Genomic DNA, 20,223 nt, shown 5'->3' with positions numbered 1-20,223 from the left:
CAAGCATATAAAGAGTTGTTGGTTTTCCTGTCACTTATGGTATAAAGATTAGGTCACGTTGGATATTCATCTCTGGCTTTTCTTGTCTGACAATTGTGGAAATTCCTCCATGTCAGCAGGTATAGATCCAATTCATTCCCCTCAGTGGCTGCGTTGTGTCCATATGATCGCACTGCAGTTCTTTCCACTAGTTCCTTATGGACGTTTGTTTGTTTTGCCATGAAAAACATCTCTATGATAAATGTTCACCACTAGCGAGATTTGAGCATCTATTTTATGTTTATTGGCTATTTGGAGTTTTTTTTCAGTATCACAGTTTTGCAACAGTTAGATATGCATACTCTTAAAAGAAATATCTTCTTTCATGCATGAAGAATGTTAAACGTGTGTGTGTGTGTGTGTGTGTGTTAACAGAATGTCTTTATTTTATTCCTTCATAGGAAAATTTTGTAGTTTGACTCAGTAGTTCCCAGTATGTTAGCTGTATTAAAGACATCACCATTCTCACTGAATCTTTTTTTTTCTCATCTTTGCTACTATTGGATTTCTTCCATTTGTTATTGTAATAGTTGAGATAATCAACCAGGGACACAAGTTGCCTGAATTTCTTCTTAACAATTGCTTGATTTTTGTTTTGCAAGTTTTCCCTTTAGTCTCTCCATTTCTGATACTTTTGTCTTTCCTGTGTAATATTATTAAAAGCAAACAAAAACCATGAAGAAGGAAGTACTTCCGTTTAGGATAAAACATATGTAGACTATATAACATATGTCCATGAATAGTTGGGTTTAGTTTTTGGGAAAGTAGAATTGTCAGCATTTTTGTAGTCACTAGGTGAGATTGCTTTTAAAAATTTTGTTTTAAATTTTATCCATATTTACCTTCTATCAGAATATTTAAAAGAAGAAAACATGTTCTGAAAGAAAAGAATAACCAATTTAAACTGTACCCCATCCTCCGAGTTTGGTTTAAGGGAGTTAAATAAAACTCCAGGTGCTCAGGAAAATGACAGTGACCCCCCCCCAACTCAGGACCTGTTGGAATGTCACCATTGACCAGAATCTTTTTAAAAGTGTAGATAACATAAAGAACTCCTTTTTGTTAAAGAGAGTTGCCTCATTAGCCACATTTTCATCTATTTCTAAAATCAATTATGTCATTTATTTCACATGTATTATGTATATTTCACTCCGGGATTTAAAAAATGTTTTTGATGGAGAAAAGTTTGTGTGTGTGTAATATAACTAAAAAGTGACATTTTCCCACAACATTTGTATATGTAATATGATTTTCTTATACAAATAGGTTTATTTTGGTCACCAGAAAAATTAAGTCACATCTGTTTCCATTTAATCCTCTGGTTTGGCAATTTTCCAATGAGCCCTTTAACACGTTGCATTTGTCGCCATTTTCGCTGGCAGCGATTCATCGGAACAGCCCCCGTCCTGTGAAGGTACCGCGATGCCACAGCGACCCTCCTAACCCGCATCTCATTATCCCAACCCCAGAGGGATTCAGGTATTTGGTCTAGTGATTGGCTTTACGGATTCTTCTTTGATGCGCATGCTAATGCTCTGAAAGCTACTGGATGCTTGCTCTGATAACTAAACATTTTTTCTGTGTTCTTGTTCCTACGATTTTAAAAGCTCTTACTTGCGTTATCTTGAAGACATATCACAGTGCCTTAGTTGCAAAAGAAAAAGTCATGCAAATTTAAAAGAGACTTATACCTTTCAAGATAACTTAGTTTCTCAGCTTATTTATAACCTCCAGCTACTAAATGCTTTCCAGCTTTGGAATCATTCTTTCTTTTTCTTTCTTTGAAAAATGACCTCAGGAAAACAAATTTGAGTATGCATAGATAGCATAGTAAACATTTGAAAAAACAATACTAAATATCAGCTTAAAAGTGGTGAAGAAACTGGAGTGATCTTTCCAGGTTGGACTTTTATGCGTGTGTGTAACTACACAGCAACTTAAATACTAAAGTGAGCTTAGAAACTCCAGTACATTTGAAATACTTACCTTGAATGTGGTGGCATTTCTGCATCTTGAGGTAGTGAGCATCTTCTCTCCCCTGTGTAATCACTTTTTAAAAGTTAATTTTATTTGATAGTATTCTCTAGGAAAGGGTCACGATGATTTTTAATAATAATTAGTTTCAAATTAGTTTTTTTCCTTTTTACACCTAGACCTGAATCAAGTTGCATTTTATATTTTTAAATATTTTTCACTTCCTCGTTTTTATTTCTAACTGAAAACCATTTGAGCACCCATCCCCTTTGCTCGTCTGTGTTCCTGAAGCTTCTCTTCTCGCCTTAGCACTCGGAGCGTGCCCTCAGACACGCGGAGCCACGGCAGCCCTGCTGCTGCTGCTGTCGCTGCTGCCGCCGCCACCGCCGGCCGCCCCGGCCCCGCAGGCAGCGACTCTGCGCCGCCCAAACCCATCAGCAGTGCCCATGAGACCAGGTAGTCGCTCTCACCAGCATCGCGTCTCCTCGCCCCCTTGCAGTGACCTCAGCTTCGGGTGTGTCCCAGGACACAGCGGGACTTCTCTCCCGTGGTGTGTGTGATACACAGGGGCCTTCCGTGGGGTGTCGTGGCCCCAAGGCTCTGGCACCAACCAGCATGAGTAGACAGTCTGCCTGATTTTAACATTTCTTTGGAGCTGATATTTACCAAAATGACTGGAGTCTCTGCTGGTAGTAACTCTTAAGAGAGAGTTTTGGAGGAAAGAACCTGGTCCACACCAGAAGGAGGCATGAGAATTTTGGCAAACAGTGCTTTTCCCGAGGAGTCTTGAGGTAGTTCAAAGAAAACGTCTCGTTGATACCATTAGGTGGCAGTTTGTTCTGTAGGAGGATCACTCTCCTAACTGAGTTTCCTAATTTAACAGTTGTGAATTAGAAGTTGTTTACAATAGTGGAAAAGCAAGTTAATGGGGTTTGTATCTTCTCTGGAGAATAAATCATTGCTAGAAGAGCTGTCAGACATTTGGCAAGCCCAGAAAAACGGGAGTCTCTTGCATGAAGTCTTGACTATATAAAGGGGAGTTCTGCAGTTTTTCCCACTCTAGTGCTTTTTTTGGGCAGAGGATTTCATCAAGGACTCATAGCTTAGTGGAGAAAGGTCATTTGGTTGCTCAATTCTGCCCTTTTGTCTGGGAGAAGGGGACAGGGTCACTATACTCATCTTCCAGTGCAGATGGTGATGGAGTCCAGCAAAACTATGGGGGTTGAGGGTAATATGATCAAAACAGATGAAACTGAAGGAACTCAGTGCTCTGGATCCTGCTCCTCAGAACTGCTAGTATACTGTTGGTAGAACAGTGATGTGTAGCTTTAGAATTTAATGTAGACTAAAGTGTTTTTAGACTTACTTTATAACAGTCTAAAATTTATACAAACATTTCCATTCTTCTCATTCATTAAAATAATTAATATTCCTAACTTTTGGTGATAAATGCCTATAACCTAAAAAAATGTCAAAGTGTCTTACAGCTTGAGCAGTCAACTAAAAAAATTAACAATGTAGAACAGATTCCAATTTACCGTCCTTATTTTTATGTTTAGAGCATTTCATGGCAGGTAGTTCCACATATGCTTTCAGGTCCCTGTGGGGGCTTGTGAAAGTATCTTTTTTGTAAATGCGATACAAAGTTAAGGGAGGTGATGTGCCCTGAGATGCGCTTGTAGGTGGTCCTTAGGCGGTCATAGTTGAGGCGAACGCTTCCCCAGGTCTGGGGAGCCTGGCTCCCACACCTACTCCATCCACCTTCCCAGGATTGCTCCAGGCCAGAAAAAGGGGAGTAACATCCCAGTTTTTTGGAGGTTGGTGAACTGTGGTTTAAGGCACCTGTAAGTTGGTGGTGTGGGACAGGAAACGTATTTAGTATCAAAGTGAAACACCTGCAGGTGGCCTTTCTGTGCACGTAGTGCCGGGCTTTGCAAAAGCAGTTTTCAGCATGGTATAAGTAGCATTTTTTAAGTGTTCTTCATCTTAAATTTGTACATACTTTAGGATGACCCTTGATACCTAGAAATTTTACTACCATCATAGTGCGCCATCTCAAAGGCCATTTTTTACGAAAGAACAAGGTGTTCTTTATTTTGTGGTAGTGTATATGAGACGGCAGGTATAGAACAGCAAAGCAGGTGAAGGTGTGCATAGCCGATGGTTGTTAGCCTCACTCCTCCGTTTGAGCTGTGCACATGCTCAGTTTAGCTTCGGCCTCAGCCCCATTGCCGTGAACCTGTGTAGTGGACCTTGAGGTAGACTGCACATGCCCGAAAGCTGGAGTCTCAGTGCAGCCCTGGGTTTGAGAATGTGCTGCGAGGAAGTGGAGTGATGCCCCTGACCTCTGGCATGGGCAGGATGCCCCAGCCTCACAGGGTGCAGCCCTTGCCTGCCTTAGAGATACAGCAACCACAATGAAGTTTTACTCTGCTCCACAGCATCCAGTAACTATTTTGATTTGATTTGCTTTGCCTTAGGAAATAGTCTGAGCTTCAGTTATCTTACCATTGTTTATAAAACATTTTTGCAGTGTTCTGCTTGTTGGAGCTGCCACTTACTGGTTTGCAAGAGCTGATTAAGTTTTCAGGAATTTTGCAAGCCAATTGTTACACCACAGAAACTGTCGAACTTCACAACTCCTCTCCTCCCCACACCCCCCCCCCCCCCCCCACAGCTAGTTGTTAACGTTCACTAGCACACCACTTGCTTTAAGTATATTTTCTTGCCTTTTACCCTGGCAAAAATCTCTGAGGATGTGGAGTTAACTAATTTTGTCTCTAAGAAATCAGGAAACTAGAAGTGTTAAATGACTGCTCCATGGTCCCACGGTCTTTGACATAGCTCAGGAGCAGAAGGTGTTTCTTGACTTGAACATCAGTGATTTTTCCATGTAGTGGTGCCAGACTTTTTGATGAACCTCATGCCAGTAGAAGATGTCCCCCTCTCTTGAGACTTAACAAGTAGTTACTAGATTTGAGAGTTTAGGGAAATAAAAAAGCATTGCATGCGTCATAATTTGTGAACGTCTGTCTGTTCAGTAGACCCCACGTTGCCTTAAACCTATTCAGTGTATAATAAAAAAGAGCATAAATGCTACCATACTTCATTATATCATTCATTTAAAAATGCACACTAAACTTGTTAATAAACTAATGCCATGTTTATTTTGGATGATTTGAATTATAATTTTAACTTCCTTTATTTCATTCTGGGTTTCACTCTTTATGGATTCATTCTGGATGGCTGAACACTTAACTTTATTCTGGGAAAGCAGCAGATTAACTTTGTTCTTTACGTGTTAAGCTTCCTGCTCTTCTGCACTTTTGCTTGGCTACTGCTTGAGAAACTGTTAAGTATTCCCGTCCATTTTCTTAGTAAGAGATTTGAAATCTTTTGAATCACGTAATGATTTTAGCACTTTAAATAGAATGAAGTACATAAATAGAATTTGATGGTAATTGTAAATATTAGCCAGATTTGGTTAATAATTTTTATCCATCCTGGGTTTAAATTATGGAGCTTTCCACACATATCAATAACACTTTGGTAAATCCTGTTTTGTTTTATTTTTGTTGCCTTTAACATAAAACAATGTATCATGCAGTAAGGTTCTCATGTGTTGGCTGTGGGAGGATAAAGATATACCTCCCCTTGCAAACTGCAGAGGAGGGTTTCTCAGTAGCAGCAGTACTCATTTGGGTGAATAATTCTCTGTTGGGGGCTCACCTGTGCACTGTCCTCTACCCACCAGACAGCAGATGTCCCAGGGCTCAAAATCGCCCCCAGCTGAGAATACTGCTCTAGAAGAATCTCACAGATCTTTCATTTCGAGTTCCATTCAATTGATAGCTCAATTTTTTAAAATATTAAAACAGGGGTTCCAGCGTCCCTGAGAATGATCGCTTGGCTTCCATAGCAGCCGAATTGCAGTTTAGGTCTCTGAGCCGTCACTCCAGCCCCACTGAGGAGAGAGATGGTGAGTGTTCAAGGCGTCACCTGCCTTCGCAACCAGCCAGTCATTTGTCTCCATCCACCAGTTTCTGTTGTTAATGCCTTTTAAAAGAAATGAAGAATAAGAAGTGAGAGAGCTTTATGAGGAGATTTAATGCTGAACACATTGGTTTTTTCCAGATGCCTTTTTAGCCGTATTTGCATTTTCTGGGTCTACTTTTGTTGCTTTTTAAAAAATCGTTATTCCTGATATTTTAATTTCCAAGCACTGGTATTCACTTTAAAAATACAAAAGGGACACTGTGTTTGTTGGTGATATGCTGAAGCTTTATTACAGCGCAGACCCAGGAGTCTTTTCCCAGGAACCACATGGTGCTCACTCGTGCTGTAAGGTTGCTGGGCTCCTGGCAGGACCTCTTGAGGGGGGTCCCTAAAGAATCCACCTTCTGCTCAGGATTCTGTAGTCTGTTACTTGTGGAAAGTGTGTGTAGTTAAAATCCTTTGGCCCATTAACAACTTCTTAGTTTGGTGCAATTTTCTAGAATTGATTGTAGAGACAGCTTCTCATACTCACGTCAAACAGAAATTAATCACCAAAAAGGATAGGTCGATGGTAACTAATCATGACCACTCCCAATTTCAGTCTTGCTCTCAATTAAATAAGCGCATTTGTTTTATAAGTCTTAATTTGTATGAAAAAATACTTTGTGCAGAACCAGCGTATCCAAAAGGTGATTCCAGTGGGTCAGCGCGGAGGAGCTGGGAACTTCGGACACTTATCAGCCAGACAAAGGGTAAGAGGAAGGCCGTTGAGCTACAATGTTTAAGCATAAGTGAGCAGATGCAGAGAAAATATGCTTTATTTTCTTATTATTAGATCTTCTGCGTTAAATGTATCTCTTTTATACCTCTCATAGCACTTTCTGTATGTGCTGTTTGTGTACATTTACTATTTTTTATAGTAAGTTACAAGCTCCTTTGGATCAGGCGCATGTTTTATTCATCTTTGTATTATTTAAGCAGTGTGATACTTAATTTTATATGTCACGTTGGTTGGACCTTTAGCATAATTCTTTGTACATGGTAGAAATATAATAAATATTTGTGAAATGAATAAATGTTCATTTTTTGTGCTAAGTAGTTGAGGCAAAACATTTATCTTACAAAGTAGGTGATCAGTCAATATTAATCAAAAGGATAAATAGAAAAATTATTGGTCTAGCATTTGATGACGTATAAAATGCTCTCACATATTGTTTGGCACAGCAGTCTTGAGCAATAGGCAGAATAGATCTTGTTCTCTTTCCATAAATGGTAAAAATTTCTGAGAGGCCAGATAATTTGGTCAAGGTAATAAATGACAGAGCTGGGACTAGAATGCACTGCTCCTGTCTCCAAGTCCAGTACTCTTCCCAGCACAGCGCCCCTTTGAAATATGTGTGACTGATCAGAAGAATAATTGTCCACCAAGGCCGGGAGCAGTCAGGAGGGATTTCACAGAGGGTTGAGGCTGGAGCTGGCCCTTGAAGGAAAGGCAGGTCTGCATCAGGCTAAGAGGAAAGTGCAGAATGAGAAACACTTCTGGAGGCCCAGTGACTAAAGAATAGACCGGCTGGACTGGACTGGAGACTTTCGATGTACACGGAGGTGAAATTGACAGGGGAAGGGGAGATCAGATCCCAGCCAGTCTTCAGTCATGGGCTGAGTGCTGAAGGCCTTACCCAGAGATGGTGGGCAGCCCCTGAAGCCTCTTGAGCAGCTGGTATGTTCAGGGAGTGGGCGGTGGGAGTATAGTAGACACTGAGCTAGGTTAACCTGCTGGCCTGAATTGGGGAGGAAATAGGGAGATTGGTTAGAATACCACTGCAGTAATGCGGTGTGAAATAGGAAGAGACTGGACTAAGGTGGGATTCGAAAAAAGGAATAGAGGCAAGAAACAATTGTGATGCAACATTTAACAGGCTGGGGCAGGTTGGGTGTGTGGAGAGGGCTTGGGGTCAGGGATGGTTTCACTGGCTTGAGCCTGGTGACGGGGAGGAGGGTCTCTCCAGTGGCTCTCGTTTAACTAGTAGTGCCCATAGATACCAGGTATTTGCGATGATTTTCAAAACAAATACTTTGTGGTCAAGTAAACTTGGGAACTCTTGGGAGAGTTACAGTTCACGTTGACTTATTGAAGACTGAGAGATCTTGGGAACCTTTTACTGTATAAAGAAAAATAAACCTTTCCCAGAAATATTTGACAGTGGAGTCCATGGCCTCACAGCTGTGAAATCTTACTCAGTGCTCAGTGGACTCGATGTGTCGCGTACTGAGGTAAAGGAAACAAGGATCCGTGTTTTAGGAAATGATTGTAGTAAGAAGCTATAATTAGAACATTATAAATCTCGGGGCATTTCTCTTAAGTTAACCTTACAGTCATCTGAGGCCTCAGTGATCTCTGCCAGAAGTTTCAGGCTCTTAGATGCTAGTTTGGACACAGCAGGAGAAGTGCTGTACGGGAGATGTGTATGAAGCGGTGTTTTTCCAGTGAAGTTCCATCACTAACCCATTGGTGGTTTGTAAAATAAGCATTCGTACAAACAGGATGGAATCCAAATCACATGGAGTAAGAGTAATGTTTCATGAAACTGTTGTTTTAGATATCTATTCTTACTATAAATCACAATAAAATGAGTTGGAGAAAGAGAGGCATAGAACCTGATGGGAAAATGAGGAGTAATAATAACAATAGCTAGAATTTATTGAGTATTTCTGTATTTCAGGCACTGGGCTAAATGCTTTACAGGCGTAATTTCATTAGGTCCTCACAATAGCTCTGGGAATTAGGTATTATTACCTTCATTTCACAGATTAGGAATTTGATATGTGAAGAAGTCAATTAACTTGCTCATTGTGACACACCTAGAAAATGGTCAGGCCAGGATTTTCTCCCAGGCATTCTGATTCAAGAGCCCTTACTCTGAGCAGTTCCTCGAGAAGGGCCCAGTTAACTCCCTTCTCATCAGAGGTAGCTTCCTAGAAGAGGTGTGGTGTTTCTGCTGATTTACTCGTAAGTCAGGCACTGTGGTGAGAAGACGACGTTGTAGGCAGACAGGAAAGTGTGAACAGAGGCCTGGAAGGGAGGACAGTTCAGTGTGTTCCAAGAGAGTCTTCTCAGTTTGCTTCTCCAGAGCCTGTGGTAGGGAAGAAAAAGGGAATGGCGTAAAAAAATGAATCAGAAAAGATAAACTGGATCCAAATTACACAGGACTTGAAATCCCTTCTGAAGGGCTTTGCATTTTTGGGAAACATTGTGATGACCCATGAAATAAATTTATGTAGGACAGTAACACGATCAGATTTTATGTGTCAGTAAGATAATTCTGGCCCACGAGAGTGGGTTGGAGAGAGGAGAAACTCGAGGGAGGTAGGTGGCTCCTGCAGGAGTCTCACCAGCGGTCTCGGGAGAGGAGCTCAGCCGTGCTGTCTGACTGGCGGATGTGATAGGTGTGTGTTTATATGGTGGGTGGGATGCTCTGAGATATTAGACTTTGATGGACTGTAATTCACCTGTTATGTATATGAGTAGACAATGAGAAGTCTTGCTCTGATGGAGTGCTAATAATGTATATTGCTCTGTTTTTATTATTATTTGCTGGAAATTGACTTGATAATAATGATTGGGAGAACTGAGTTTGTGATTCTCTCTGCAGATACGGCTTCTAAGCAAGGACCCATAGAAGCCATCCAGAAGTCAGTCCGATTGTTTGAAGAAAAGAGGTATCGAGAAATGAGGAGAAAGAATATCATCGGTCAAGTTTGTGATACCCCGAAGTCTTATGATAATGTTATGCATGTTGGTTTGAGGAAGGTGACCTTCAAGTGGCAAAGAGGAAACAAAATTGGTAAGAAAACTAAGGAACGTGATACCAAGATCGTCTCTGTTAGAAATAGCAAGAGTTACACTTCTTCAGGTTAAATCTTATGTAGTTGGTCCTTCTCTCCTAGAGACATGGCAGATATACATTGTATCTTTGCAGAGGGTTCTGTGTTTCTCTTTCATTTTTAAGATGTGTTCTAAGAGCAATACCAAATGAGATTTTAGAAAGATATTACTACATGATTCATTAAGTTGAATAGTTTTACTTGATAACTCCAGAGGTTGCCAGTGAATAAGTACATAAATTTTACCTGTTTGTTCTAGTCTGTATTCTTTTTAATTTATACCCACAAGAATGTTACTGAAGAGAGACTGGATACAGATAAAGGCAGGACAGTCTTTTCTAAAACATTGCCTAATTAATTGATTTCCAGGTAAAATGGCTTCTTGTAAATTACTAGTAGTAGATTGTGTGAGAAGGAGCCCCATCGTGTTTCAGACCCTTCCCCCATTTAAGTGCCTTTGTGTCTGTTGAGCATTTAGGACTGAAGAGGCAAACACAGTTGTAATTCGGGGCTCTGAACCTCAGGAGACCTGGAGGGTCCCTGGAGCTGTCAGTCAGGGCAGAAAACAGTGAAGATAATCAAGTACTCTATAAATTATATTATTGTTATCAACCTTATTCAGCCACGTCTCCCCTGTAATTTCTTGAAGGTGTGTCAGTAGAATATCCACTCCCACACAGTCCTGGACGAGCGGCAATGACGTGCCCCTAGACGGAGGCCAGGCTTCCTCCAGCGTGCTCCCCCTGCCCTGCCCACCCCTGCCCTCCCGGCCCAGCCCTCTTCCAGGCTGCAGGGGCTCAGGCGTGTGCACCAGGGCGCCTAGTGCTCTCCTTCGGGCCTCTTCTGACATTTACCAGAATTAAATTAAAATGAAAACCCACACAGTTCTACTCTGTTGAAAGCTATTTATAGGTAAGACAGGGTGAAGAGATTGTCTATGGCTTGGTTTATTAGGGAACTAGTAATAAGACTCTAGTAAGATAAACATAGACACGTGAATATGGATTTAGAATCGGCTGAGATGGTTGTGCGTCTGAGTGGCCTGGCTTTGGTGACTGAGAGCTCCGTGTGTGTTCCTGTTCCCAGGGGAAGGGCAGTATGGAAAGGTTTACACCTGCATCAGTGTCGACACCGGTGAACTGATGGCGATGAAGGAGGTGAGTGGCCGGCCCTCTGGGGCCCTCTGTCAGGCATCTGTGCGTTTGGGAGTTTCCCTTAGTGCGTAGCTGTGGGCTGGCTTTGGTCCTTCCACAGTGAGCCGTCTGGGCCTGAGGCCCGCTTTTTATCATTTACACCATTGGGACCAGCCAGGCAGACACACCGAGAAAACACATGAGAGTAAAGGAGTTTACAATTCCAGCGAGGAGGTAAGACCAGGAACACAAATAATTCTGACACCACACAGGGATGGTAAGTGCCATCCAGAGGGAGACAGACGTAAAGTTTCCTGAAAGCTTAGAGGACGACGGTAGCAGTAGCATCTTATAGGGGTGGTTTGGGGGGAGAAGATGACGTTTGTGATAAGCTTCAGAAGTGAGCCATGTTTAACAGCTGGAGGTAGAATGGGAAGAGCAGGGAAAACCTGAGGTAGGTCCGTCAGGGAGGCAAAGACTGTTGTCGCTGTGAGGAGACGCCGCGTGACTCAGGAGCAGGGGCGCAGTGGAGGACGAGGCTGGGGCTGCTGCAGCCACTGCTATCCCAAGTGGCCTTGCGTGCAGCAGGGCACACAGCGCCTGACCATGCCGATCACCCCTCTCCTGACCTCCTGTAGCATTTCTTCATCTCCCTGCCCGGCACTTACCCCCACAGCTTTTATATCCTTATTCCAGCTTGATTGTAAACTTCTTAAGGGCAGAATCCTGTCTCATCTTTTTATCTTGCCCAGAGCCTAAACACCTCTGATTGCTTACTGAATGTGTAATGTTTTTATTAATTCAGTTTGTGCTTTTGAGCACTATCCCATTAGCTGTTATCTCACCGAATATTCTAAAGCAGAATTCAATTGGAACAACAAAGGAAAGGAAGTCTGGAAGTAAAGTCACAAAGGCACTGACCGTAGTCTCATGGGTCTGGACAGTGAAAATGTCAGGAGACAGCTCTCAGCCCTTGTGTTTAAAGTTGTTGTGTTTCTAGTTTGTGACAGTACCAACAGTAATCAACAATTTTCCTTTTACAGATTCGCTTTCAACCTAATGATCATAAAACTATCAAGGAAACTGCAGACGAATTGAAAATCTTCGAAGGCATCAAACACCCCAATCTGGTTCGGTATTTTGGTGTGGAGCTTCATAGAGTAAGCAGCTTTAATCCCACGGTTTTTGTGTGAGGAATCAGTGAGGGTCCAAATGGAGTCCTGTTCTACATCACAGGTCTTCTCATTTCAGAGCACAGTAACTTTGCCTAATTGTCAGGAAATCTCCATGAGTTACATCATTTCTGCCTTCTCTCTGAAACTAGAGGAGTTCTTCCTAAAATGTAAGTTGTAGACTGTAGTCATTAACCCACCATTATAAAGCACTGAAACCCATCCTGCCAATCAGAGGAGTCTTCTGAAATGCCCCATATGCAGCTCCTCACGACCTGTGATTTTCCTGCTATTTTTTGCTGAACCACTCTTGAGCACACTGTGAAGTAATACTGATTTTTCTTTTATATGTGTTTAAGGAGCCCGTGTGAAATGAGAGGGAATTGAAACCTCACATTCATTTCCCTCTTGTGTTTAGAAATAAATACACGGAGGGAAAGAGGATAACTTGGAGCATCTTGGTGGAATACAAGCTTCCAGGGGAAGTTGGATATTGGTGATTTTTAATGTTTCCACAAATAAATCCGTATTTGAAAAGGATGTGTTTCAGTACTTAATAATATATTTATAGGGACAGCCCTGTTGGTCCCTGTCTGAGATTATATGGCAGACTTAATTTTGGAGGATTATAGACATTTGTCACCTGTGGTGAGGAACTGTTCTTACCCCATCTGACTGTATAATTCCAGACAGAGGAGGCAGGCAGACACTGCTGTAGAGGAGTTAGAAATGACGGTTATAAGACCACTCAGCATTCAGGATGACAGGTGCAGCATACTGTTAGAGAGAAGATTACTTTGGGGCGTGGCCTGTGAAGTTTTCCAGATCCTTCACTTAGTGTACATGTAAACACAGGCTGCGTTTTATTCCTCCCGCAGGAAGAAATGTACATCTTCATGGAGTACTGTGACGAGGGTACATTAGAAGAGGTGTCGAGGCTGGGACTTCAGGAGCATGTCATTAGGCTGTATTCAAAGCAGATCACCGTTGCAATCAATGTCCTCCATGAACATGGCATAGTTCACCGCGACATTAAAGGTAATCCCCACACTCGCCTGGCTGCCGTGGGCCCGAGACTCATCTGGTGTGTAGTACATAGTAGGTACTCTCAAGGCGCTTGTTCCCACTCCCGCGCATTGCTTCTCTAGGGAGAAATCCCTGTACTGTAAGTATTCTTCCATACAGAACCCTGTGTTGAGAAACTGTAGAGCACACGTCTCCCTCCAGGAGTGGGTAGGGCTGCTCTGTCTTTCTGTTCAACACTGCGTTTAGTGACATCTATTTCCCAAAAATGAAATTTGCTATTTTATAGGCTGATTGGGCCCACCCTGTGTATTTACTGGACATTCGTCATGAGAGCGTCCTTTGTCCTATGTTGAGACTCTTGTGTATTTATATATGAGTGTCGTAAATACGTAAAATGACAGTGAATCAGAGATGCTGGTGTAAGTCGCGATGTGCAGGTGTGTTTTGGGAGACAAGGACAGCGTTGATGTACGCCAGCCTCCTCCAGTGTAGACTTCTGATAAGACAGATTTGGTGGGGCTGATGGATGATAAGTGTGTTTCCTTTCTGGTGTGAGAGGAATAGCCGTGCCACTGTCTCCGAACTGTCTCTCTTGCATTTGCCCAACACGCCATGCCCCTGACTTTTGTATTTGGGAGTCTTTGGGGATAATTAAAGTGACAAGTTATTTTTGTCTCTAATCGACCCTAGACTAAAGGATTCTATCTGTCACCTTGTCTGAGGCCAGCCTAAACACATTCTCTCTAGAATTGGTCTGACTTCTAACCCCACTAGACGCAGTGGGGCCCACGTTACAGCAGAACCTGCTTTGGTCTGAGTATGAGAGTTGTCCTGCTCTCGAGGGTGGCTCGGCCTGAATCCCCAGCATACTCCAGTCTTGTCCTGTGCCTGCCCATCCACCACCTTGCTTCGTTCTTTGAGATCATTCTGGGCATTTGCTTAATTGGGCCTTTTGTCAGGCCATGGCATTGCCTGTTTCCAGTGGTTCTTCCCCAAATACCATGCTCAGTTCTTTGTCCACTGTCATGAAACAGTACTGTCGTGTCATTGGCTGTCGCCATAAAGAGAATCCCTCGGAGTCCTTGAAGGAAGTCTGTTCACTTGTGTCCTTGTGATATTCCTGACAGTTCAGCATGGCTAAGAATGTGCACATAGGGACTAGCTGCAGAATAAGGAAGCGAGCACTTGTGTAGTCCTCTGTGGGCCACCTGCAGTGGGAGTGCAGGCTGTGAGGATTAACAGTTAGACTTCAGTGTTGTATGGCTCATTGTCTGACTTGAGTGGCTCTGTGTTGCTTTTTAAAAGAAGTGCCACAAGATACATAACGCCAAGATGGGTGGCTCAGTTGGCGTGATAATATCTTGTGGCTTATAGCAGATGGCAGAGCTGCCCTGAGAGATGAACAGTAATCCACATTCCAGCTAGAGTACAAGTTAGGCACATATACTCCTTGTAGAAATGCGAGACAATTAAGAACATTCTTTTTGGTCACAGTCTAAAATAAATCCAGTGTCAGCCTCAGATACAGCTCGAAAGACAGCAGCGGGTGCCAGTTCTCGTCTCCATGTTGTTTCCTGTTACAGGAGCCGCTAATGATATACAGCTCTAATTTGCAGGGACTCTCACCACAAGCATTTGTGTTTTATATGTGATTTCTTTTAAATATCTCTCTGGGTTTTTAGTGTTAGAATTGATGCATGTATTTCAGTTTGGAATGTATTGGTCAACACTATCTATAATGATATTAAAATTGTTTGTATTAACGTTTGTGTAGAAGGCTTTCTTGATTACACTTTGTAAGTAAAATTTCATTAACCTTTATGTTATTTAGTCTGTGAATCAAGTTCCTGGTAGTTTGGGTTACCATGTAGGCTTTAAAATGCCCTCAGTGTGCCTCGGAAGCTCACGACTGCTTGTTTCTGTTAGGTGCCAATATCTTCCTCACCTCGTCTGGACTAATCAAACTGGGAGATTTCGGATGCTCAGTGAAGCTTAAAAACAATGCACAGACCATGCCTGGGGAAGTGAATAGCACACTGGGGACAGCAGGTGGGGACCAGCTTGGTTTGTCTTTGCACTGTGACTCGTTCCTGTGTGCTCGGTAACCGGGCTTTCCCCTCTCCTCTCTTGTCAGCAGAGGCCTGGAGAGCAGGTAAGGCTTTCTGCCCGTGAAGGACCCAGGCCACAGACGCTGAGGCTCCGCCTGACCGCGCTTGTCGGACTGGGCAATTCAAAGGAGGGAGGAAGGCCTTTTTTCCTTCTCAGAAAAACTTGATTGTTCGCATTGGGTTTACTAAAACTATTCTAGTTGAAAGAGCCTTATGTTTAAATGGTAATTATTTGTTTTGATTGTTTTGTGTCATAAAATTTTACATCCTCCTTTGCAGGTTAAGTTTCATATTTTCATTGTAAATATAATTTAATCTGAAGATTTGCACACTCAAAAATTGTCTTATAGAAGGTAATTCGGCCCCTAAAATGTCCATTCAAGAAATTGATTTGAAATATCTCTTCAAGTTTCGATATTTCCTATTATGTAATTTGGAGAAAGTATCCCCCCTCAACTAATTAGTTGTTTCTTCTTGTAGAATATTATACAATATTAATTTATTGCTTGACTCTGTTAATACATTGTGTTGTGTTTATGACCCATTCTTATCTCCGTATCTGTGGCTTTTAAAGCGTACATGGCTCCAGAAGTTATCACTCGTGCGAAAGGAGAGGGCCATGGGCGTGCGGCCGACATCTGGAGTCTGGGGTGTGTTGTCATAGAGATGGTGACCGGCAAGGTAAGCAGAGACCACACCTGGAGGAGAAACTTCAGGAGGGCACTTTACATGAACAGAGCAATAGTTGTGTTTTTATTATCATTATAAATATTGTGGACACATTTTTCTGCTAAATAGACGACACAACTAGAGATTAAGAATGTGACCTGTCAAAAGATTCAATAAGTTAAGTGACAAACTAGGAGTCAAATATTTATAAGATATATGACTTAAGAGAACTCTCATGAGGGGTGAAAAAAAGCATAAAGCTCTCATTAAAACACAGGGCAGCAGGCAGCTACAGAAAGAAACATGAAGTTGAAGACTTATGTCCACACAAAGACTGGCACATAAATGCCTATGCCAGCTTTATTCATAACTGCCAAGACTTGGAAGCAGCCAAGGGATCCTTCAGTAGGGAAATGGGTGAACCAACTGTGGGGACCCATACGACAGACGATTATGCCACAATAACAAGTGAGCTATTGAACCACAAAACATTATGGAGGAACCCTAAAAGCATGTTGCTAAGTGAAAAAAGCCAATTGGAAAATGCCACATACTGTGTGATTCCAACTCTGACATTCTGGAAGAGGCAGTAAAAGGTCAGTGGTTGCCTGGGGCTCTAGGAGAGAGACGGAAGGACGGACAGGTAGAGCACAAGGATTTTCACAAGGGCAGTGAAACTGTTGTGTGTTGTATAGTATCTGAAAATTCTGAAACTTGATCTTCTGATGAAGATACTGCTAATGAACAGTTGCACAGATTTGTAGAGGCGCAGTGTGCATGTGTGTAGTGTCGTTTATAAAGCAGGAAAGTTAGAAACCTCCTACATGTTATCAGTAGGAAATTAAATTATCATACAGCTGTACCTTGCAGCTGCTGAAAAAGATCACACATAATAAGTGCTTAATAAATATTAGCTAGTAATATGCATTAACATAGAAGGATGCCTATGATATGTGTTATTTTAGTCAAGCCATACATCAAAGAAGGTTCAAGCTCTCACACTGAAGAATGCATACCACCATAACTAAACAACGGTACAGAAATATATACAAACTTAGTTCTTTCCCCACTGAATCTCGTTTTTCCTGTGATCATAAAATAATCTAAGCTTCGCACTAATAGAATTTGATGCTCTTTATTCAACAGGGTAGCCTATTAAACATTCCTTTAAGATAACTGTTGAATTTTATATGTTTTGTTAGATTTTCATATCACTTTATATATTATATTTTTTATTTGCATGATGATGGCATCTAGATAATGCTGGATTAATAGAACATCCAAATGGGGTAGGCAGACTGTGCCGACAGCCTGGTTTTCTAAATAAAGTTTCATTGGCACATGGTAATACCCATTCATATATACTGTCTGAGGCTGCTTTCACACCACAGTGAGGGAATTAAATAGTTGTGGCAGTGATCATATGATCCACAAGCCTAAATTATCTACTATTTGCCCTTTAAGTAAAAGTTTGTCGGCCCCTGATATGTGTTAATATTGGGATGCCTAAAAACAGATTGAGAAGTTGTGTTTTTTTATGGTGACGTAGTATTAAAACCTGATTTTTTTCTCTTTTCTCAGAGGCCTTGGCATGAATATGAACACAACTTTCAGATTATGTATAAAGTGGGAATGGGACATAAGCCACCAATCCCTGAAAGATTAAGCCCAGAAGGAAAGGACTTCCTTTCTCACTGCCTTGAAAGTGAGCCCAGGATGCGGTGGACGGCCAGCCAGCTCCTCGACCATTCCTTCGTCAAGGTTTGGCAGACTGCTGTATAGTTTTCTCCATATTTGAGTATATAGAAGTTCTGTTTGTATCTGGCACTTAAGAAAATTTGGAAACTTAAATATAAATACCTGTATCTGAAACGGAAAGGAACTAAATGGATTATGCCAGGGAATTTTGTATATATTTTTTCTTTTGGACAATGTTTACTAAGGTTCTCCTGCTTGATCCATTTTGGTGGTGTGTTTGAGGAGTGTATAGTCTCCTCAAGTACAGGGTTAGTAATGACTGATCTCTGCTGAGAGAGTAGAGACAGGGTTAGTAATGACTGATCTCTGCTGAGAGAGCAGAGACAGGGTTAGTAATGACTGATCTCTGCTGAGAGAGTAGAGACAGGGTTAGTAATGACTGATCTCTGCTGAGAGAGTAGAGACAGGGTTAGTAATGACTGATCTCTGCTGAGAGAGTAGAGACAGGGTTAGTAATGACTGATCTCTGCTGAGAGAGTAGAGACAGGGTTAGTAATGACCAATCCTTGTGTTAAAAGCTGTGATAATGGTCTGTGTGCCATGTGGTAGGGTCATTGAGAAGGGGAATTTAATCCAGTCAGGTAATCCTAGATACTGCTTTCTCTAGGATGAGATGCCTGGGCTGTTTGGGAGGGTTTCGCCAGATCAGGAATGGGGGTAGGGGTAGGGGTATGGCAGACAGTGGAAGAGAGCTGGAAGGGCTCACGACTAGGAGGGTAAAGCAGTCAGGAAGTGTGCATGGGTAGATGCTGATGGCTCACAGGATGTGGCAAATGGCACAAGATATGGCTGGGAAAGTAAGCAGGAGCCACGTGAAGGACTTTCAGTGTAATTGTAAGCGTGACAGGATGAAACTGTGTTTTAGAAGGATCATTCGGGAGACAAGAGACGACTTAGGATGCTGCTGATACGGCTGATGGGTGGGAGTGGGAGGTGAGGGGTGAGTTATCAGTGGTATTTAGGAGTTGAAGTGGCCATGACTGAGTGACTGGATGTGGAAGGTGAATGAGAGGAGGAGTCTAGGATGGCTCCCAGGCTTGTGTCACCAGCTTGTCGAGAGTCCGCTCGCAAGGCCAGGGAAGGAGGGCAGCTGGTGGAGGGGTGGGTGAGGGAGAGGACGATTTCCTCTGTAGCAGATTGTGTTTGAGGTGTGTTTGGAGCATCTGCTTGGGGATTTCAGATGGGCATTTGGATATTTTGAGTTGGCGTTCAAGAGAGAATTGGGGTAGCATACAGATTACAGAGACAGAAATGTTGCTGGGAGAGTATTCAAAGGAGAAATGGAATGAGAATGGGACCCTGGAGAAAACTTTGAAACGGGCCCTGCAGAGGAGCTCCTGATAAAGGAAAGGAAGGTGCAAAGGAGCAGGGTGAACGAAATCGAGGGACCACTGCCAGATTTGCTATATAAATATTAGGGATTTGTAATTAAATAAAAAATTATTTCTTTGTTATAAAGTATGAAAACAATTTATATTGACTTGATATTGTACGAATGCTTTCAGTCCTCGGTCCACAGAGCAGTGACTCAGCCCTGACATTACTCATTGCACCGGGTGAGCCTCGCTCTGTGCCGGGCGCAGTGCTGGGAGCAGCAGGATGCGTGGACTGGGGCTTGCCTGTTGGTCTTATCCGGAGCATGACTAGGGCTCAGCTCTCTCCTGCCTTCCTCACAGGTTTGCACAGATGAAGAGTGAAGCCGGTCAGTCTGTGGCCTAGTAGTGCGTGTACTCGGAAAATTCTCTTAATCACTACTGTATGTAATATTTACATAAAGACTGTGCTGAGAAGCAGTATAAGCCTTTTTAACCTTCCAAGACTGAAGACTGCACAGGTGACAAGCGTCACTTCTCCTGCTGCTCCTGTTTGTTTGATGTGGCACGGGGCCCTCCTGAGTGACGGTGTCCACGAGGTGAAGAAGCTGCATGTTAAGTGCCATTACTACTGTACACGGACCATCGCCTCCGTCACCTCCGTTTCTTGCGTGACTGAGACCGTGACATCAGTGTAGTATTTTTGACCTTTGTAGGTTCAAAAGCAGTTGTAGTGTTATCAGGCGTCCTGGGCCTTGTTGTTAATCTCCTGTTTGTCGAGTGCACTGACTGTGAAACCTTACCTTTTGTTGTTGTTGGCAAGCCACAGGTTTGTTATGCAAAAGGCTAATTGATGAAATTTAAGAAAAAGGTTCTTTTTTCAATAAATGGTTTATTTTAGGAAAGCTCAGTTATATTGTCTTTTAATGATTATCAGCTTCAGAGCCAACACATTATCCGATAAGGAAGTCTGTCATTTTCACTCATGTGTTCCTCAACAGAAGGGGTACGATCGAGTGTGCTGGAGATGGGCCCTGGATTAGGAATTCCTTCAGGACCTGGGGTCTCCTCGCTGAAAAGTGAAAGGGCTAAATGAAACAACACTAAGGATGTAAGAGGGCCTGTTAAATGATTTTATATTAGCCAGCAA

The 20,223-nt window shown here is 42.4% G+C and overlaps 1 protein-coding gene across 16 annotated transcripts in view; it reads left to right on the top strand.

Moving 5' to 3' along the window:
• Window positions 1-19,978, top strand: part of MAP3K4 (mitogen-activated protein kinase kinase kinase 4) — a 139,090-nt gene extending 119,112 nt beyond the window's left edge. For 6 of the 16 annotated variants that reach the window (XM_070603200.1, XM_008528160.2, XM_070603199.1 and 3 more), the window contains exons 16-27: window positions 1,422-1,518; window positions 2,323-2,469; window positions 5,892-5,992; window positions 6,681-6,761; window positions 9,663-9,854; window positions 10,981-11,051; window positions 12,071-12,187; window positions 13,078-13,237; window positions 15,152-15,274; window positions 15,908-16,014; window positions 17,584-17,763; window positions 19,437-19,978. In XM_070603200.1, the coding sequence (XP_070459301.1) occupies window positions 1,422-1,518; window positions 2,323-2,469; window positions 5,892-5,992; window positions 6,681-6,761; window positions 9,663-9,854; window positions 10,981-11,051; window positions 12,071-12,187; window positions 13,078-13,237; window positions 15,152-15,274; window positions 15,908-16,014; window positions 17,584-17,763; window positions 19,437-19,457 (1,397 nt within the window). In that variant the 3' untranslated portion in view covers window positions 19,458-19,978. Of the gene's footprint in view, window positions 1-1,421; window positions 1,519-2,322; window positions 2,470-5,891; window positions 5,993-6,680; window positions 6,762-9,662; window positions 9,855-10,980; window positions 11,052-12,070; window positions 12,188-12,278; window positions 12,370-13,077; window positions 13,238-15,151; window positions 15,275-15,907; window positions 16,015-17,583; window positions 17,764-19,436 lie in introns of all 16 variants that reach the window. The other 10 variants (XM_070603204.1, XM_070603203.1, XM_070603201.1 and 7 more) reach the window with 3 other exon arrangements.
• Window positions 19,979-20,223: the final 245 nt, after the last annotated feature.

The sequence above is a fragment of the Equus przewalskii genome, chromosome 32, assembly GCF_037783145.1.
Source record: "Equus przewalskii isolate Varuska chromosome 32, EquPr2, whole genome shotgun sequence".
Lineage (NCBI taxonomy): Eukaryota > Metazoa > Chordata > Mammalia > Perissodactyla > Equidae > Equus > Equus przewalskii.
The sequence above is the reverse complement of the archived record's forward strand: the minus strand, read 5'-3'. Positions and strand labels throughout refer to the sequence as shown.